We start from the raw sequence: 21,815 nt of genomic DNA on the forward strand, positions 1-21,815 counted from the left end.
ATTTAGAAAAGTGAAAACGTTTTAACTTAGATCATTGCATGATCTAAGCACTTTAAGAGTCAGTCATGACTTTAGACAGTTTGACTCATTTCGAACCTTAATCAGAAATGCATTTAGGAAGGTTTTATCGCATTCACTAAAATCGTAAATCATTTTTAAAATATTTTTAAGTATCTCATAATTTAGAGGGATAATTTTTTCAAAGAATGAATATAATAATAATATATTATAATCTAAAGGTAACTTTGTGAGTGCTCATGGGCGGTGGTGATCACCTCACTAGGTGACCCACCTGCTCCGTTACCCGCTCTATTATAATAAAAAAAAAAAATTCTTTCCAATACAGATTATGACCTATCTTTAATAAATAGGAAGTATTAGACTTCCTCCGAAAAAACACTCATGGTCTTCATTATTTGATTTGGTTTCTAAATGTAGAAAGGTTTATAAAGCGCCTATGTATGTTATTTATGAGCCCCCCCCCAATATAAGCTTCTTGCCCCCCCCCCCCATAATCCGTCACTTCCGTGTCAACTGTCAACTTGACATTTATTGACCGTTGACCCTAGTGACCTAGTCCGCTGTCCGGCTAATTTTGCTGAGTTGGTTGTTTACAAACACGGAATCTCTGTGCCAGGGGGTGTCAACTCTATACGTCGAAACAGCGACATACCTACAAGGGCTATTTCAAGTGTGGCGATAGTTAAAAAAAAACGGATAGACGTAGTATGCCAGACTAAAAAAAAACATTTTTCATACCACTAATGTCAAGCTAATGTCATTTCTGACTGATGACGTACTGACGTCTGACTATGACCAAACAAGATGGAGGAGTTGTTTGTTTTGCCGTAGCGTTGTGCAAACTGCAAGCAAAGAGATTTTAAACACTACGTTAAACTGTTTTGTTGTAAGTTTTTTTTGTTTGTTTCGACTCAGTGCGATCCAAATATCTTGAGAAAGTGACTCTGAATTGTGTGTTGCGAGATATTGACTCAGTTTATGCGTTTTGAGATAGTGACTGTACCTACCTACCCATGTGTTTTTTGAGAAATTGACTCTGTTTCTGTTTTTTGAGAAAGTGACTCTGTTTGACTGTTTGTGTACATATTTCGAGAAAGTGAAAGTGACTCTTAGAACGTGACCATGTCGTCGGTAATAAACGCCGAAAGTCGACGACGATGTTATAAGTGTGGACGTTCACCGGCTGAGGACTCACTAACTACATTGTTTCGCTTTCCTAAACCCGGAAAAACGAACACATTACGGTATGTATTCATATAATTTATGATGAATTACCTACATGTTGAATATTGTATGAATTGTATCAGGGCTTCGGTTCGAATACTTAATATAATATAGTAGTTTTATAACATTTAAATTGATTCTGGTTCACAATCAACCATCCTATAGTCAGTTTATTTTGATGTAGTTATAATTTTGTTTCAGCTGTGAATTATGGGCAAAGTACTGCTTTCCTGATAAACAATACTGGTCACCAGAATTCCAGAATAAACTTCATACAGAACATAAAATGCTCTGCAATAGACATTTTCCAAAGACATCATTTAGTGATTACCCGGAAACTTCAAAGAAGCTTCACAGATTTGCAGTACCTAGTGACATCAAAGAGGTAACTCAGTTATTTATTTAGTACACATAATATAACAAATATAATCTTTTAAAATTGTCACAAAATATTAACTTTATAGATGTAGTCAGTAGTTTCATATTAAAATGTTTGCAGTATGTAAAACAATAAATCCGTACATGGCGTGAATAGGTTGATAACTCGACTTGTATGAATTATTTTTTAATTGAAAATTGGCATCTGGATCACTTGCTTTACATGGTGAATAAATGACTAAGTCGACAGGTCCGCTTTTAACGCACACACCCAACTTGTGAATTTTTGAACAACTCTCTACTAATGAGTAATAATATGACATCTGAAGATATCAAAAATTTATTTGATGAATAATTGAATAACTGAATATGTAAAGTTAAGCCTGCCATTTATTTAATGAAACTAACAAAATAACTCGAGATATTTAATTAATCACGCTACCCATATTTGCGTGTTCAGTAGTACAAATCTAGTTGTCAACTTATTACCGCATCAATAGAGCGATATATTATCTGACAAGTAAACCTATTAGTGCAGTCATTTTAGGAAGTTCACCTCAAAATTCGAGATACCCAGCTGTAAGTCTATATATACTTGTATATTAACACCCTAAAAGTTGTCCCAAAACCTACATATGGTAGGGTGTAAGTGTGTATTAAATTTCAAGGTCACAAAAATCGTTTTTTTGGAAATATCTCATTTCCTATGGGTTTTTTGCTATTTGTATTTATTTTCAATATTGTAGAATAGAAAATTCTCTACAAATTTTGTTTGAAAATTTTTTTTATACGATGAACCATTTTCGAGTTAGAGGGCGGAGAGCGCGCGGTCACAGCATCATTTCAGATCAACCGGAACTATCAATGATTATAAATATTTTTCAATTTTTCTTAACTATTATATTATATTTTATCATGTTTCTCCTAACTTATCCACTTTTTATTCAGTATTAATTTATTTAAACTCAAACATTCAAACTCAAACATTTATTTATTCAATTAGACTACTATTTAGTAGCACTTTCGAATCGTCATTACATAAGTATTTTTAACATTTACCACCGAACACATTTAACATTTAACACTTACCTGCCCATGTCCCTTATTGCAGAATTGTTAATGAAAATATAGGAATTTATACAGGGTTACCGGGAAAGTCGTACAGAATATTGAAGGAGGTCATTTCTGATCGAATTGGTCCTATAATATGGTATCCGAAACCTAACCGTTATGGAGATATTGAATTTTAAAGATATATCATAAAAATCTTTTTCTTTTGGCTTTTCTATCACTTTTTTTGGATTGGAGCTACTAGGGCCCGGTTTATTTATGTTTTCAATTAGAAGACATGCCAATTAATAAAAATGACCAACAAAAACTGAACCTTTTACTAACAGCTTCATAAAACTGCTCGACAACAGTTGAAATTAAAGGATTTCCACTAATTGTTTTTAATTTTGAAGTCCTTTTATAAAAAAAATGTATGGCACTTATCCTGCAAGTAATTTTATAAACTTTTACGTTTTTTTAGCTATTCAAAAAGGTATAACACTTGCTATTAAATAGGCCAAACATTGACAAAATAACAGTTAAGTAAGCCAAGACGAGTCAAAATTTGGATGGGATTAAAATGGGACCAATTCGATCAGAAATGACCTGAATAATAACGTCCTTCAATATTCTGTACGACTTTCCCGGTAACCCTGTATTTGAATTTTAACCTAATTAATATTAATAACTTCTTACATGATGAAAAAAAAACAAATTACGAATTAATCTTTTTATTCAGAAATATCATTTATTTTTATTGAAAGTAAAAAATGGAATAAAGGGTACAAAAACTACAATTTATAATTTTAATTATCTTCTTCCTCTTCATCGTCATCTTCTGGCTGCTGGTAAATTTCAAACTGGTCTTCATTATCGTCTTCAACGACATTTGCCTCAAGTTCTTCCATGATTTCGGAGTCAAAGGTTCCATCTTCGTTAATGTCGCTCTGATATGGTAGAGCATTGAGACAAGCTTGCCCATTACATTGGCCACAAGCTAAAGAGCATTGCAAGCCCGCTTTCCTGCATCCGCATCGCGAACCACAACCACTCTTGCAGTTCAGAAAATTGCATTTTCGACCGGAGGCACCGGTTGACCTGAAAGATGCTGTGACCGCGCGCTCTCCGCCCTCTATCTCAAAAACGGTTCACCGTATAAAAAATTTTTCAAACAAAATTTGTAGAGAATTTTCTATTCTACAATATTGATAATAAATACGAATAGCAAAAAACCCATAGGAAATGAGATATTTCCGAAGAAAGCGCGATACAACCGATTTTTGCGACGGTGAATACATTGACAAGTCGTCGGTGAACGACTTGATATGTCTGTTTTTGTTATGATAAAAATCAAAATAATTAAATTCTATGTAATAATCTGAAACTTCGATTCTTATAAAATATAATGCAATGAAAAAAAACAAAAATACAAAAAAATGGATTTACCAATAAAAAAGTAAACTTCAAAAGGCTGCCCTGTAAAGTATGCATTTTCGACATGTCAACCTATTCACGCCATGTACGGAAATGTTGGTTCAGAGCTCTATGGGATACACTACTAATATTATAAATGTGAAAATTCATGAAGATGTTTGAAAGCTTATTACTTAACGAATCTTAAACGGCTAAGCGAATTTGGATTAAACCTGTCACTCAGAAAGAGCATAATCTGCTTAAAATATAAGTTAGTCTTTATCTCAGGAAAATAAACAGTTCCCGAGTGATACACAATAAGTTTTCTGTATTAGATAAGCCAGCCCAGCTGGAACCGCATGCAAAGCCTATAGAAAAACAAAGGTTATATAGTGTTTAAGGGATTTTGAGATTGTATGTTAGATTTTACAATTATTGTTGTAGTAGTAGATTATGATTATTACTACTACAAAGTTTTTTTACTTAAATTTCAGGCTGAACCTCAACCAGGTCCCTCATATTGTCAGGTGCAAGTTTTGAAAGATGTGACCAACTGCTATTCTGAACCAAAACCAGTACCAACCTATAAAAAACCAATACTTGAACCTCTACCTGGGACTTCGCATGTGTTGCATGCTTCGTTTGAAGAAAATAAAGTGCTAGGAAGTGTGTGTAGTGAAAGGCAAACTAAAACCCCAAAAGAAAAATATCTGTTGGCAAAATGCAGAAAACATTTCAAACATATTTGCCAATTGCGAAATAGAATAAAAAAATTGAAAAATAAGGATATTCTAAAAGAATTAAATAAAAACGAGTCAGTTGATAAGTTAATGAAAAAATTGACTCCTACATTTGCCTTGTTGCTGCAAGCACAGATAAAAAACATAAAAAAAAAACCAAAGGAAGGAGATGGACAACAGAAGAAAAAATAACAGCACTGAGACTATATAAAAGATCACCAACTTGCTATAGACTGATGAGAAGATTGTTTTGTCTACCAGCTCCATCTACCTTAAAATGTCTTTTGAGCAAATTCTCCCTCGAAGTGGGAGTCAATAAATGTATTTTCTCTGTGTTAAAAAGAACAGCAGAACTTCAATGTGCATCTGACAATGAATACATCATCATGTTTGATGAGATGTCAATTAAAAAAAATATAAAATATAATCAAAAGACAGATACAATAGAAGGATTCCAAGACCATGGACTTCAAGGCAGATCACCAAAATTAGCAACACATGCTCTAGTGTTCATGTTAGCTGGCATTAGAAAAAAGATTAAGCAGCCTGTGGCTTACTACTTATCCAGCGAGTATGTAACAGCAGACCGTCTAGCAGTCTTGATAAAAGAGGTAATGTTATCAAAACAATCCAAAATACTAACATTAAAGCTACCTATCTAATAAAACACAGAACTCCATTTTACTGTTATCTTTTATCTTTCTGAAATATTCTGCACACATATTATAATATTTAGAAAAAAGTAATTTGAAACATAATTATAATGTTAAAGAATAATTTTAGATTTGTACTGAAAGTAAGTAATATCATAACCCAAATCAGTTTCCACAAATTAAATTAAATAATCATGTGTGTTAATTTGTCAATTTTTTTAGATAATACGTGAATGTCGTGAGGCGGGTCTTAGCATAGCGGCAACGGTTTGCGACATGGATGGAGTAAATCGACGAGCTTTGTCCATCTTGGGTGCCACTAGTGAAAAACCCTCCATTACTATTGATGATATAGAGATTATCAGTATGTATGACCCGCCTCATCTTCTTAAGTGTTTCAGAAATCTATTTCTGAAATACGATATCCAGTGCACTACACAAATTACATCAAACAACAAAAGTGGAATAGGTAAGAACTAATATTATTTGTTCTCATTTAGTTTGTAGTAGTGTGTATTATGATCTAATAATGCTAAATAGTAAATACCTACACATTATTTTTTTTTTTAAATTAAATGAACTTCTTTATTTTAGGTGTTGCAAAATGGAGCCACATAAAAACTTTTTATGATCTGGACAATCAGAACCCCAATTTTGTATTTGCTCCGGGCTTAAAATTAGAACACCTCAATCCAAACAGCAAGCAAAAAATGAAGGTTAAATTGGCGGCACAAATCTTAAGCCATACGGTTGCTGCTGGGATGTTGGCGAAAATTTCAGAAGGTATATTAATAATATAGTTTTTACTTTTTAATAATATTATTTCAATCTATTAACAGAACCCTGTTTTTTGGGGTTCCATACCCAAAGGGTAAAACTGGACCCTATTATTAAGACTTTTTGCTCGTTTTATTTTAACTTTCGTTATAATGGCAACAGGTAGACGCTTGAAATATTCACAGAATATTTAGTTACATATTCACTTTAAGAATAAATAATTAAATTATTATTCGTTAAGCAAAGAGTTTAAATACATTTTTACTTTCATTTTCAGGAGTACTGACTTCAGAAGCAGCTGTAACTGCAGGTGTTATTTCAAAAATGGACAAGCTATTTGATTCTGTTAACAGCGACTCCTCAGATTTGCGCCGCGGGAAAATATATGCGACTAATTTAAAAGAAACCACACCACATCTCCAGTTATTTAAGGAAATGAAATTATTTTTTAATACTTTAAAATTCTTAGGCTGCACACGCACACCGCCTTCAAAAGAAGGATGGGTGTGGACTCTGAATGCAGTCGAACTTTTATGGAATAAACTCCGAACTAAACATTCAAATGTTCAAAGCCTTGCCACCCGCAGACTACAGCAGGACCCATTAGAAAACCTGTTTGGCTGCATTCGGGGTAATTGTGGTGCTAATTACAATCCCACTGCTGGACAATTTGTTGCAGCCTTAAAAACTTCTATGTTAAGCAACCTAGCTCACCTAAGCACTGGAAACTGCGAAAGCGATTACTGCGAAAGTATAATTGATAATTATAAAGAGATATTGACCAAGTCCACAAACATATGCACAAATGATACAATTTTACAGAATTTTTCATATTCCTCAGATTTCTCTGAGGAACTTGAAAATGTATGTACTGCTGAACCATCAACTGGTGAAGCTCAGGCATGTGCATATGTTAGTGGATTTTTAGTTAAAAGACTTGATTGTACCTGCACAAACTGTCATAATATTTTAATTTCTAAGGAAAAAGGGTCAGTTGAACATTTATTTATTCAATTTAAAGAATACTCCGAAAAGCAGAGCTTGAATTATCCCCATAAAAATATAATAAATTATGTGGAATCCTGTGCTTTGGTGGCAAACAGAATGTTTGAAGATATAGGACACGAAAAGCAAGTACTTAAAAGAGTAAAAGAAAAAATTATAGAATCAGTTGATCATGAGTTTTTAAAGGCTTGTCCAGCACATTGGGAAAAAAATCTCAATTATTTTATTCACAATGTATCATATATTTGTATAAAGAGGCACTGTATATTAAAAAATCGTCAGTTCTCAGAAGAAGCTTCGAAAGCTTCTTTAAAGAGAAAAATGGATGTTTTAAAACACAAATGAAATTAAAAAATAAAGAAAATTATTATAATTCCTGAGTTTTTTTTTTTGCTAATGTTTGTAGGTCATGTTTTTGAAGTTACATTTTTCTTTCTGGTTGTGCAATAGAAATGAAAAGTTATGTCAAATTAGCATATATGACGTAGGTACCTACGTCATATATTATGCTAATTTGAGATAATTATTCATTCCTATTGCACAACTAGAAAGAAAATTTCAGTTTTGAGTAATTTTCTCTAAAATATTTCAAATATCCCGCCCTAATCGCGTTCTTTAGTTGTTCTGGGGGTGCCACTAGATGGCGCGCAGCAAAACTGTCTTTACTTTTTTTGTACGAAGTCGTCGTTCTTCTCCCTAGAGTATATTTAGAGTATATTTGTTCTGTGCTCTGTGCACGGAACATTTTCATCGATATTATAGTATGAATTTTTTTTTCTTTCGTGTTCTATAATACAATATTTATGTATATGAAGTAGTATATTTTATCTAAATACTTACAAATATTTAATGGGGCTACATTTTCTGATAAGATATTGTAGTTATATTTACATACCTACCTACTTTATCATTAAATATAAATATAATTCATTAACAGTTAACTCATACATACTTCAATTGAAAATATTAATGAAGTTGTTCTTTATTGCAGTTACGGCAGTTACACTGTAAATGTTCTGAAGTTAATCATGTCAGGGCAGGTATGTGTTATTTATAGATATGTTTTTATCAAAGAAAATACGCCTTTATTGTGCCTATAAATTTGCTTAAAATATGTTTGGTGAATGGAGTATGATGTTATGTATATGTTTTATTACAGCCAAATTTCTTAAGGGCAAGCTTACACAGTCATTCTTAACCATCCTTATTACTGGGAATCTGTCTTCCGACTTCACTAATTAAATATATTGGTACAATACATACTAGAAACAGTAGAAGTGCCCGTCCGACTAGGGCCCTTCCGGCCTCCTCCACTCAAGCGACAGCCCAAGCCGAGGTTCGAGATCCCAGTCAAGGGGAGGTGCCCTTGCGCATGTCGCCTATAGAGTGAACCTTCAGTTTACCCACGCGTCGGTGTTAAAATGTGACACCGCAAAAAAAAAAAAACAACAGAAGAAATAGTACTTCTATAAGTAATATATTAGAAGTATGTGGGCTAAGTTGAAGATTAAAATATTTAGGGTAAATCGAAAGACTTCTGTTTCAACCATCTTCCCAAAATAGTAACATTTTATATATATGCTGTTTTATTAATAATTATATTTTTAATGTTTCAGATAGAGAAAATAGTTCAAGTGTACAAAACATTGGCTAAAATACCCTCTATTGTTGGAGGAAGATTGAACAAGAGTGGTACGAGGATCTCTTCTAAATGGTCAGTCAGAAACCTTGATAGAGGCAAGAATAGCCAGTATATTGTAGACTATGTGCTCGACGGTGAACTGAAAGTGATTGCTGAGAGTGATTTTGGTGTAGATGTCAGTAATGAGTGAGTATTATTATTATTCAGTTATGTAAGGCAGTTCTTGTATGATAAAAGATATATTTTGATATCTTATATCATAATTATAGTTTTGGAATTGAGTGATATTAACTGTAATCTTAGTTTTAGAACACATATTTCGTAGTAAAATAAACAAAAAATAGAAAAAGCTAGATCAACACTATATCACAACTATATGTTCAATCTATATACATACATAATATATAAAAATGAAACCTGTTTTCCTTGGTCACGGCATCACACATGAACAAAATACAAATGGACTAATTTTGATAATTCTTTTTTTAAATATATTCCTTGAAGTACGAGAATGGTTCTTGTGGAAAGAAAACATAAACATGTACCAAGGGCGAAGCCGGGGCAGACCGCTAGTAATAAATATTTCATTATAATAACAATGTGAACTATAATTTCTGGTAGATAAATAATTTAAATATTGTAATGGGAATAATTCTAAGTTTGTTCTGGTTGTTAGATAAATAGAGCTGTAATTCTGCAATATTATTAATGCTTCTGTTTTTACTTTGCACTGTTTTTAATTTGAAGTTAAACATTCAGTAATAAATTAAACAAACCATATGTAAAGCTATGTTTGTTTCTCTACAAATAATTTTCAGATTACTATCCTCCATATCACCTAATGACACTTACAAAGCAATAATAAGAGAAGAGAAGAACGGCAAGGACAGCAAAAAGTGCTTCCTCGAAGTGTGGTCCAAGAGCTGCCTGGCGCATACAATTGATTTAACTGCACTTGATGTGCATGGCGATGTTTATGCTGATGGTATGTCAGTAAACTTTATTAGATTCACCAGTATGTTATTGACAAACTAAGATTTTAACCCAATTTAAACAGACAGTATAAGAAAATAAAGATTTTAACGGGTTTAAAAGGCGATTTATTCATTATATTATTATCCTGACGCTTCGCACACTTTGCAGCAAGTATGGGAAACAACGTTAGAATTTTTAATTTCTAAATGTATACTACTCAATAAATCAAACACTATAAAATACTAAGCAGACAAAATTAATTTAAACTAAGTACTATTATTATAAGAGACTAGCTGCTTCTCGCGGTTTCACCCCCGTGGCTCCACTCCTGTTGGCCATAGCCCGTAGCGTGATGATATATACCCTATAAACTGCCTCGATAACACCAAAATAATTTTTCAAATTGGACCAGTAGTTCCTGAGATTAGCTCGATCAAACAAACAAACTCTTCAGCTTTATAATATTAGTATAGATGTGACAACACTTTACAAGATTTTTAAAATTATAATTATCAATGTAGTTTCTACTATTCTTAATAGCAGAAGTGATAAAAAAGTGGTTATACTCTTGTAATTTAATATAACGCCTCTTTCGAAATTAATATCAAGGCTTGAAGTATTTAATCAATAAAATAAATTATTATTTCACCTTCAAGCTTGTAATTAATAATAATAAATTCGCCTTTAAGGTGAGTTTGGCAGTCTAGACTGGTCACCAGATGAAAAGAGTTTGATATACATTGCTGAGCAGAAACCTAAGAAATCTGAGGCGTATATTAAAAGGAAGGCGGTTGACAGCGACAAGAATGAAGGTAGCGGGGATAAAAAAGTTACACCTGTAAGTAGATTTTGATATATTTAAAATATTATATTTTAACAGCTCTATTCTCTACTCACTTTTTAATGCAAAATGCACCTTGTATATCTACGATTTAATCTTACTTCATTAAAAAAAAATCTGAACTGATTTACGTATTTTCGAAATCAAAATAGCGGCTAAAACAACAGTCTTTGTGTAATTAAATTTTCAAAAGACATTTATTGTGCGGTATTTTAATTGATAATCTGAATGAAATATTTACAGGGCCCTAGAATTTGTATTTTCCAAATTGCTTTTATAGATTTTTTTGTTAATAATGTTTATATTGTAAATACAAAGGTACATTCATTCAAACATACACATTAAAATCTATAAGGCTACTGAAAATATTTGGTATTATATAATTATAATGATGGATATTTTTAGGGTGAAGAGTATATTTACAAACCGGACTGGGGCGAACAACTTGTTGGCAAGAAACAGTCTGTCATTGTTAAGTGTGACTTGGAGAATGAAGCTATTACAGTATTGCAAGGAGTACCAGACGATTTATGTCCTGGACAGGTAAATATAATCTATTATAATATAAGTGGATGGTGATGATGATTGATGACAATATTTTTGTATTTTTAATATTCATGAATGCAAATATTTAATTTCATAGACATGCTTACACTTTTCCTTTGATAAGATTAGCTCAAGCTCAATGGCTCAGTGTTTATTATATTTGGATTCAATCAAAAAATCAAGCGTTTGAAAAAATAAATTTGCTGTTTGTTTTGAGTTTAAGTTTAGTTATGATGATGATAATGATGAAAATAATTATTTGTTCCAGGTTCGATTCTCGCCCGATGGTAAAGGCATAGTTGGCGTAGCGTGGAAGACACAGGATCCTAGCCGCTTGGGACTCATATATTGTACGAATCGTGAGAGCCAAATATTCTGGCTGACCTTTGAAGGCGTTTACAGTATGTATTCAAATAAAATTATACTATGGCAAATGTGATTGTTGATTTGTTTTTTTTTTAATTGATCTGGTTTTTTCTTTACACGTTTTACGAACGTTATGTGCTTTCGTCAATTGACAATATTGAGATAATATTACTACGTATGGAGGAGACACCACGAACAAAATTTGTGCGCCATTTTTAGCTCTAACTAAGTTTTAAAAATTATTATCTAGTTAGGTACTTACCGAAGAAAGTTATTCCTTTGCACTTTTCCGTATTATTTGTATTATTTGTGCAATATTCATATACACACACATTCATTTTAAAACAAATAAAAAATGAGCGTGCATTTAAGCCATATGGCGTATGTTGAGCGGAACATAAGTGATGTAGGCGGTGTCGTCTCCATATGTATATCTCAATGATTGACAATAACAATATGAAGGCTTGAGTGGAAACAATAGCCCATCACGCGTTCGTGGTGCGGAGCGGCAACGTCGCAAAAGTCGCATCCGCGTCAGGCTCTGCGTTTTATACGAGACATGTCACTAGTCTACAAATATACAAAATACTCATATCGTTATTTGTAGGTAATGTATTTGCATTCGTTATATTAAGTCTTCTTTTTTGTAATAAAATATGTGACTTATTTACCCAGAAAACTGAATCGAAGCTATTTTTCCAGGAAGTCTAAGCAAATCGTCCGGTGTGTCAGTGCTATCTCCTCGCTTTTTACCAAACGGGGCCCTTGTGTGGTTACAGAGGGGCTCCGGGGGCCCGCATGATGCTTGTCATCAGCTGGTTAAGTTGGATAGGGATATGGTTAGTATTTGTCATTTCTAAAGATCACTTGCTTCAGCAAAAAAAAAAAATATTTTTCATATAATATTCTTCTTTTGGCTAAAAATAAGTAGTGGAAAGGTTGAATGAATCCTAATTTCACGAGACCGATATAGGCGACATAGGCGATGATTTTGTGACATTAGTGACAGATTTTTTAAATTTGAATTGTGCCCAATCTTTACCAAAACTTTTTTCTACAAGACATCCAAGAAGCTTATATCTAATACACTGGAGATTGCACTATGAACATTGACTTGTCACGGGAAGGTATGACCTTTAATGACGCCTGGTTGTTTTTTTGTCCCTTTCACACCTAACTTGGCAAGTTGGTGTGAAAGGGATGAAGGAACAACCAGGCGTCATTCAAGGTCATACCTTCCCGTGACAAGTCAACGTTCATAGTGCAATCTCCAGTGTATTAGATATAAGCTTCTTGAAGACATCCAATAGAAAAAGAAAGAAAACAGAATAACTCAATGATATTTTTAGATAATTCACTTGTATGTGTTACAACTAGATTAGATTCCCTTAAATTTTTTCTGAAAATATTTATTTAAGTACTAAAATCATAATTTCAGATCGAAGAAATTTTAAAATCAGAGCAATCGGAAATAAAAGAAACAATCCTTATAGACATAGTACAGACCAGTATTAAAATATCGAACGGTGATTTCTTCGGCGTATACACGCATAATTTGCCGGCCAAGTGTGTGTCGGCGGATGGGAAGAGGATCGTGTTTAATACCGTGAAGCAAGTGGAAGTTAATAGCTATGTTATGGATATGGGTATGTACAAACAAACAAAATAAATTTTGTGTTCTGTTGTGTTGCTGAAATTACAAAATTCTGCATAAGTTAAATATATCAAAAATAGAAAAATCGATTACGGGCGGGATTCGAACCCGGTCAAACATCCGCCCCGGATTAGCGTGAAAGGATGCGTGTTCGAGTCCCGACTTGTGATCGAATTTTTTCTATTCTTTGTAAATTTATGTCAAGAAAGTTAATAATATAAATAAGTTTGTCATTGAGATAAAATAAATTAAAATGCCTCCTCCTTGCATGCAAACATTTTTGATCGTTATCTGATTTAGTATGTATGTAGAATGATTGTTTATGCATAGTGTGTGATTATTGTGATTATAGTATTGATATTCTATTATTAATAATATATCATTACTAGCTTTTGCCCGCGGCTTCGCTCGCGTTAAAAAGTATTATTATAAATTAAGTAGTTTTAGAATTGATCAAAATCCTTGCTAAGCGGATGCCTACGTCATATTAATATCTATTTCATGCCATATTTTATCCCCTTAAGGACGGAAAGGTTATTCTTTTTTGGTCTATTATTTATTTTTTGGTTCCATAGAATTTTTTCAAACATTTTTTTATTATAGAAAGCGGTGTAATAACTAACATATCGCCGCAACAAGCTGGTTCATGCTCAGTACTAAGTGTAAGGTCTGATGTCGTGTTGGCCACCTTCTCGAATATAACCACTCCAGGACAGGTAATATTTGATTTTAAATTATTATTATTAAGCTATTGCATAGCTTCTATCGCGGGCCTTGAGCGCGGGGACCGAATCGAGAAATTGTGTAACGAAAAACCTCACGTTCTCCACTCCGACGCGACGGGTGGAGGTGTGGCTTGAAAGCATAGCATGCAATAGCTTTACCGCGGCAGTCCCCGAGTGCCACACGTCTTTTTTATAGAACAATAATAATCTATGTAAATAAAATAAAGTAGCGTTACTTAAACTATGTGAATATAGCTCGAAAACAGCTGAACCGATTTTAATGATTTTCGGTTCGGATATGGATTGGATTAACATATTAACTATCAACATTTAGAAAAAAAATAAATAAAAAGAAGCGCACAATTTTGATAATTTGTGCGTACGCTCACGCATATAAATATATAAATAAAGAAAATACACACATACAAAAAAAACACACACACACACACATGATTCTAATTATTATTAATTTTGGAACTTTTTTAAAATCATTTTTACCATAATTATAACAACTTTAATATTAAAAAATTCATAAATACAAATATTTCAGCTATACGTAGCAAAATTACCCAGCCCGGGATCAGAACACACGATACAGTGGAAGCCGGTGGGAATACCAACCCCTATACCAGAGGGGTTGGGCAATGCCGAAGTGAAGTATATGTATCTAGAACATGAGAACTGTGATGATGACGTCAGTGAGTATATTAATTTATTCTGTAGAAAAGGAACTGTGGAAGGTTTAAATGAAAAAAATAATCTAGTTTTTTGATGTGAAACTTCTTTAGGCGCGTTGAGAGTAAAATTTCAAGATTGCGTCATGGCAATACCGTCACGTCATGGAGTAAGGCGACGATTTTGGTATCTTTGAATCTTGTCAAAGAAGTTTCATTTATGACACGTATGCTCGATACACACGCTCTTATTTATCATTTTAACTACTCTGTAGTTCATTGACTTAATAATACATTTATAATATATAACAATACATTTAACTACTGTCTACAGATGTACCGAGTAACATAGCTCATTTTTTTCATCTCGCGTCAATCTGGAAGAAGCCGATACAGTTAGTGGAATGTATTCTACTCAATATCATATTTATTATATAAGTCTATTTACCAAATCAAATTCAAATATATAGAAAAAAACCAACATTTCAGAGTCATTCACGGCGATATACATAAGTGGGTCTACAGAGAAATGTCCGCTAGTGGTGTGGCCGCACGGCGGACCGCATTCCGCTTTCGTGAATGCGTTCGCGTTAGAAACGGCCATGTTTCATTTGTTGGGTGAGTCTTTTTATGAGATTTGTTTATTGTGATGATAGCTAGCTAGGGCATTGATGTATTTTGATCTATTTAATTAATTTTCCTTGAAAAAAATAGTTCAATTTTTGAAATTTTTTGCAATGAAACTTCTGTAATTTTTTCTGTCTTTTAAATGTGAGAAATAATTTTATTAAGATTAAAATCAATCAATTTCGTATTTTTTTAATTTTCAAGAAGACATTTTTAATTTCATCATATTAGAACACAAGAAGTTGAAGTGTCCATTATAAAACATTTACCGTCATTTATGTTGCTAAAACAGCAATTTATACATTTTATTTAATAAATCTCTATTTATCAAACCAAAACATGACATTCATAAAAATTGTTTTTTACACAATCCACACAAGAAGATTTTATTACACCCCAATTTGCAGGCTTCGCGAGCGTGCAAATAAACTACAGGGGTTCGATCGGCAATGGGGATAGCTCCGTGCGTTTTCTGCCTCAGCGAATCGGGCGCGTTGACGTCATCGATTGCAAGATGGCGGCCGACGAAGTTATAAAATATTACTCTATAGATGAGAAAAAATTATGTTTATTCGGCGGTTCTCATGGAGGGTTTTTGGTGGCACATTTGAGTGGACAATATCCAGATTTCTTTAAAGTGACTGTGTCTAGGAATCCTGTTATCGATATAAGCTCTATGGCATCGGTTTCGGATATACCGGATTGGTGAGTTGAAGAGCGAAATTTCGTTATTATTGTAATTCTTTGTGTTAAGATAAATATTGGTTAGTATTGCCATAATCTCTGTTTGTAAGCTTGCATCTCTATGTTTTTTGTTTTATACTCCGTTGTAATAGTGGTTAGTGATAATGCTTAATGCGTCAGAGTGTAAGTTCGTATTGGAGAGTTTTGTACGTGTGAGTGTGTGTTTTGTTTTTTTTTTGAAGTGAAACTTCTTTATCGGGGTTGGAAAAAAATTTAGTGTAACATTTTTTCGTTACGCGTGACATTTTTACGTTACGCGCCATCTTTTTCTTATCCCTACCACGCGTGAGTCGACGTATTTCTGTAAAGTTGCATAAAGTATTTTTTTTGAAAAATAAGGTCGTAAAGAAGTTTCACTTCTTACGTGTGTACACTAGTACACGCACACATTTTTTTATTTTTGTAATCTAGAGTGTGTTACTATGTGGTTGATTTTGCAGATTTGCATACTTTTACTTGGTATAGATTTGTAATAGAGTGAATTTAATGAAAGCGGTGGTCTTATGTTTCGGTTTGAATGGTTATGGGGATGCCTATGTAACAGTTGACATCCTGAAAACAGGCAAACATGAAATACATACTAGGAAACAGATTTCATTATTTTAATTGTTAGTGAAAACTCAGATATACAGGATGTAATCGTTAAGTGTGCACAAGCGATTATTCCGTAACTATTGCAGATACCAAAAAACTTTAAACTGATATCGAAAGTACTTAACCTAATGAGTAAAATGGCCATAATAAATTTTTAAAAATAAAACGAGAAATATCCAAAAATGTTACATTAAACGCTCCCATACATTTTATTTCCCATACATTTTGTATTCATAGCAGATTTTCGAAGTGATGTCCTCATTGTGCAATACAATGAGGAGCTCTATTTACAGTTTCTAAATGAACTTCCCTTCAAATTCGCGAAGTAATTAAAGCAGAAAACCAAAAAGAGAAAGAAAAAGCTGAAATCTTTCATATTAAATGTACTAGGTTGATCCAAAAGTAATGATAATTGGGTATTTCCTGTGCACATAAAAAGATAAAATAAATGTTTTTTGCTTGCTCATGTATTCACAAACAAATCATATCAACAGGCCACGTTTCCAATTATTTACATTAATTTGAATGTGAACCGTGCGTGCCAGAATGTTTCCCGACGAAAAGAAGAAACAACGATTCGACATGTAGAGGGTAAATTTCTAAATTTTTAATGATATCAGGTTAATTTTTTTCATGTCTTGTGATCATGGACGTTACCCGAGTTCACCATGTTTATGCTGAAACCAAAAAACAATCAATGTCCTGGATGCGAGCTTCCAAAGTGACGATGAAGAAATTCAAAGTGAAAATCAGTAGGTTAGATTAAAGCGGTAGTTTTTTGGGACGCTGAAGGAATAATTATGGTGGAATATTTTAAAAAGGTAGCCTCTCTATTGGGCTCTTACTAAACAGACCAAATTAAAAGATTGCGGTAGGTTAGTAAGGAAAAGAGACATAACAAACTGCGGACCTGAACGCTGTTTCACCAAGACCACGCTCCAGATCACAAAGCGTCAGTTGCGATGGCTGCCATTCAAAAATCGGCATTCCAAATGCTTGAACACCTACCCTATTTTTTAGATCTAGCTCCTATTTACTTTTATCTCTTTCCTCGGCACAAGAAACACTTTCTTAGCAATAAATTATTTTAAGACGACAGCGAAGTGATGGCCGCGTGGATGTGATGATGATGATGATTTTTGTGGATGAAGTCAAAGTTTTTTTTTAAGTTTAGGAAAAAAAAAATTAAGTATATTTTCTAGTTAGAAGACTATCTAGAGAACTACATAATTATTATAACTGTAATGACCTTGTTTAATATTGATTATCATTACTTTTGGATCAACCCATGTACATGGGATATTCGTATCTCATACTAAATGTATGGGAGGGTTTCAAGTTAATTTTTTAGATATTTCTCGTTTTATTTTTAAAATTTATTATGGCCATTTTACTCATTAGGTTAGATACTTTCGATATCAGTTTAAAGTTTTTTTGATATCTGTAATAGTTACGGAATAATCGCCTGTGCACACTTAACGATTACACCCTCTATATAAACATAACCTCTAATATTGGCAATCTATGTATTGCAATGTTACGTCAAATGAATACATATCGTATATATCATATACATATGATAATCGTAGATTCTTTTTGTATAAAATAAATATAAAGCACATAATTCATAGACATAATAATCGATTTACTTATTATTATTATTGTTTATTATATAAATGGACGATGGATATTGGACGCTTCTCTTTTTTTGTTTAAAAACATGGTGCAAGTCTTCTTCAAGTTTTTCTAAACTTTCAGTCTTAATTATAACTGTCTTCTTGAAAATTCTTCCAATATTTCCTAATTTAGTTCTGGAATAAAAGAAAAACAATTCGCCTAGGTTTTTCTGCGCTTCGCCTAAACTTCCGAGGGTCTACAGGCAATGGAGACGCTAATGTGCGATGTCTCATCCGAAATATTGGAGTTTACGACGTCCAGGATTGTCTTCTATCCTTAAAAGAATTAAAAGAAAGATTATCTTTAAAAGAAAAAGATAATGTTTTATACGGGGGAAGCTATGGTGGTTTCCTTTGTGCCCATTTGGCTGGACAATACCCAGAAATGTTTAGGGCTATGGTGTTAAGGAACCCTTTGCTTGATTTGGCGACTAAGGCTAACTATGCTGATAATCCGGATGGGTGAGTTATACTATAGTAAGGTTTTGAGTAATTTAGAATGACTGGGAAAATACAATAATGTGAAATTAATATCCTATAGTTATATACAGGTTTATTCTAGTTGATATTCTGGTTTCTTTGGGGGGATCACGGCTTTTATTGTCACACAAGTTATCCTTCTTATGTACTACGTAAAGGTTGACATGTTTAAGCTATTACATTTCGTATTTTGTCTTACTAATTTTCGCCATTATGGTAACATTTTTGTGTCTCGAGATAGGAGGCTAGACAGGGACATAGGCTAATTTTACTGTGGTGAAACGTCACATTCCCTATTGAATTTTCTTCGGCAAGTCTTCTGTATGTCTTCTCGATAGTATAAGGTCTCACGAATCGCAGAGTACTGTCAAGACAGGTTAATATCGTCGTCGCATGGTGTGGGCAATGGGGCATTGATATTGATTTCATCAATTTGTATGTATAGTTTATTATACACAGATTTTCACAAGTATTTAAAACTAGTTAGTTATTTAATATCCTGAATATTCTTAAATATATCATTTATCTCTATTTTCATAATGGACACTTCACTTATTTATAATTAATACGTAATACGAGTTATTCATCACTTTTTTTTCCTAAGAGGCTCAATCTTTCTTTCAAATTTCTTCTTGAAAATAATTTCAAATTTACTCACAAATAAAAGTAAAATCTATTTGCTTAGGATTGTCTGCGCTTCTCCTAAACTTCCGAGGGTCTACAGGCAACGGAGACGCTAATACGAGATGTATCATCAAAAATGTTGGAGTATACGACGTCCAGGATTGCCTTTTATCCTTAAAAGAGTTGAAAAAATTATCTTTAAAAGAAAAAGATACAGTTTTATACGGGGGAAGTTATGGAGGTTTCCTTTGTGCGCATTTGGCTGGACAATACCCAGAAATGTTTAGGGCTATGGTGTTAAGGAATCCTTTGGTTGATGTGGCCACTATGGTCAACTATGCTGATTGTCCGGATGGGTGAGTCAGAGATCTTATACATAACTAGCTGTAACATACGACTTTGCCCCCGGGGTTAAGGAAAATTAATAGTATAAGCGCCATCTATCGTAATTTCTAAAATTTAAAGTGATTCTAATACAATGGATATTCACATGGGAATGAGAAGAATTGCAGCGTTTAAAAGTAGCCTATAATACTCTCTAGCCTCCTAGTTTCTACCTATCTCTAGTCACAAAATTCATACTATAACATCGCGTCTTTGCGATGTGCAAGGAAGACAAGCACACTGTCACCAAAATTTATTTTTGTTGCATTAATATTGATTTATTGGTTTAAATTCGTTTTATTGTATCAGTGTATAAATGTTAAGTGTTTCATAGGTATCGTTAGTTAGGTTACGTATTAGAGAGGGAATGTATGTTTCAAATGGAAGATTGTACGTTGAGAAGTTGGATTTAGTGTGAGCTTAACTTGAAAGATGGCGTAATAATTAATTTGGGCAAGTGTGCAAGTTTTTTGAGAGTTTATGTTGAACCTAACACTAATATACAATAACTACCTTTTTACCCTGTCTTATGTTTCATATGCACGCAGTGTGATGTTCTTATAATATTGTCCAATCTATCTTTTTTAAATGTTATATTTTATTTGTGAATTTGAATTATCATATCATATCAAAAGAGAACTTTCCCAAGATGATGAATTTATATAAAAATAATAAAAATCTGGCAATTTATTTGGATTTGACTGTTTTTCGTAACTCAAGAACAGCTCCATCAGCTCCATTTAATGAACTTCAGCAAAACGACACTTAATGACGCACTTTTATTTAAATTAAACTTTGAAAAATTTACTGATATATCTATTTTTGATATTTAAATATCTGAACTTAGCGACATTTTCAGAAAGATAACAACAATATTTCCACCCATAGGTGTTACGTAGAAGCCGGTATCGATTTCAACCAATCCGGGCCGGTCACAGAAGAAGCTCTATTATCCATGCGCCGTTGTTCCCCCATAGTGCATGTGCACAAAGTAAAGACACCTACCGCGCTTATGTTGGGCTCAGTGGACAAGCGTGTGCCGGCCTACCAGGGGCTGGAGTATGCAAAACGGCTGCACGCTAATGGATGTGTTTGTAGGTGAGTGATAGACAAAGAAAAAAAATATATTTATTTATTATTCATTTGTTCAGGATAAAAAATTTTCAATTCTTAAATACTAAACAAAAAAAACTTAGTTTCTCGTAAGTGAATTAGTAGGATAAAAAAAAAATATCAATAAAAAGGGGCCGAATTCATTTATTGCTTGTTATATGTATATTGAATACTAGACTCTTAATTACGCTCAAAAATTGTCCGAAGCAAAACTCTGCCCACTATTAATACAATACTTTGAACCTTTCTGTCACGAAATAAGGTACAGGTAGATTTCAATGAATATTTTTACTTGTGACATTTTAATTAAGAGTCTAGTTGTTTATAGTAAGTCAATGTTAGTACAACACAAGATTTATAAATGAAAGTAAGCAAAATTTGCGTCTCATCTAATTTCGTCCAAAAATTGAGTTTATTTAGATAATTGTGAAGATTTTTTTTTGAAAATGTTTTTATTTTGTAATATTATGTTTTTTTACAGAGTTTTCATGTATGAAGACAATCATGCTCTGCGAACGCAATCTGCTGAAATGGACAACCTGATAAATGGTGTGGAATGGTTCCTTACGCATTTGAAAAATTAAATTTAGTTTAGATTTTTATTTGCATTTTTTTTACACGTTTTCTGTTAAGTTTTCCCGATAAATGTATTTAGCCTTATTAGTATAGTCGAATCAAAAGTATTAAAAAATCTCTAAAAACTGCCATGATACCATTATATTTTTTTAAGGAATATTACCGTTTCTAATTATTCAGTTTTATGGCAAAACGTAGTCACGGATTTGTTATTGTATAAGTTCTTTAGATGATAAGAATATGTATTGAAGCTTCCAATTTGTATTTAAAACGGATATTTTTGAATAAATTTTGGAGATAAACATGTTTTTTA

The 21,815-nt window shown here is 33.0% G+C and overlaps 2 protein-coding genes across 4 annotated transcripts; both read left to right on the forward strand.

Moving 5' to 3' along the window:
• The first annotated feature begins 571 nt into the window (after nucleotides 1-571).
• Nucleotides 572-21,796, forward strand: LOC123695270 (acylamino-acid-releasing enzyme-like). 3 transcript variants are annotated; one of them, XM_045641045.1, is made up of 16 exons: nucleotides 572-626; nucleotides 7,990-8,022; nucleotides 8,262-8,301; nucleotides 8,878-9,089; nucleotides 9,722-9,888; nucleotides 10,568-10,716; nucleotides 11,125-11,262; nucleotides 11,534-11,666; nucleotides 12,334-12,470; nucleotides 13,070-13,277; nucleotides 13,889-14,001; nucleotides 14,561-14,708; nucleotides 15,174-15,302; nucleotides 15,719-16,016; nucleotides 20,702-20,911; nucleotides 21,408-21,796. In XM_045641045.1, the coding sequence occupies exons 3-16, from the start codon at nucleotides 8,290-8,292 to the stop codon at nucleotides 21,508-21,510; spliced, it is 2,157 nt and encodes a 718-aa protein (XP_045497001.1). In that variant the 5' UTR covers nucleotides 572-626; nucleotides 7,990-8,022; nucleotides 8,262-8,289; the 3' UTR covers nucleotides 21,511-21,796. The 3 variants fall into 3 exon arrangements, with proteins under 3 accessions (XP_045497001.1, XP_045497002.1, XP_045497003.1); XM_045641046.1 differs by lacking the exon at nucleotides 15,719-16,016 and adding an exon at nucleotides 18,490-18,787; XM_045641047.1 differs by lacking the exon at nucleotides 15,719-16,016 and adding an exon at nucleotides 19,491-19,785.
• On the forward strand, nucleotides 667-7,634 carry LOC123695271. The gene is made up of 6 exons (XM_045641049.1): nucleotides 667-1,265; nucleotides 1,447-1,630; nucleotides 4,581-5,437; nucleotides 5,702-5,948; nucleotides 6,074-6,262; nucleotides 6,534-7,634. Exons 3-6 carry the CDS (start codon nucleotides 5,063-5,065, stop codon nucleotides 7,604-7,606), a joined length of 1,884 nt encoding a protein of 627 aa, XP_045497005.1. The 5' UTR covers nucleotides 667-1,265; nucleotides 1,447-1,630; nucleotides 4,581-5,062; the 3' UTR covers nucleotides 7,607-7,634.
• Nucleotides 21,797-21,815: the final 19 nt, after the last annotated feature.

The sequence above is a fragment of the Colias croceus genome, chromosome 11, assembly GCF_905220415.1.
Source record: "Colias croceus chromosome 11, ilColCroc2.1".
Lineage (NCBI taxonomy): Eukaryota > Metazoa > Arthropoda > Insecta > Lepidoptera > Pieridae > Colias > Colias croceus.

Coding starts and splice junctions, on each gene's coding strand:
- LOC123695270 (XM_045641045.1), top strand. Junction 13,278..13,888: donor TAGCTATGTTATGGATATGG/GTATGTACAAAC, acceptor TTTTTATTATAG/AAAGCGGTGTAATAACTAAC. Junction 16,017..20,701: donor GTTTCGGATATACCGGATTG/GTGAGTTGAAGA, acceptor TTCCACCCATAG/GTGTTACGTAGAAGCCGGTA.
- LOC123695271 (XM_045641049.1), top strand. CDS start 5,063: ATGAGAAGATTGTTTTGTCTACCAGCTCCATCTACCTTAAAATGTCTT. Junction 5,438..5,701: donor TAGCAGTCTTGATAAAAGAG/GTAATGTTATCA, acceptor CAATTTTTTTAG/ATAATACGTGAATGTCGTGA. Junction 5,949..6,073: donor AAACAACAAAAGTGGAATAG/GTAAGAACTAAT, acceptor TCTTTATTTTAG/GTGTTGCAAAATGGAGCCAC.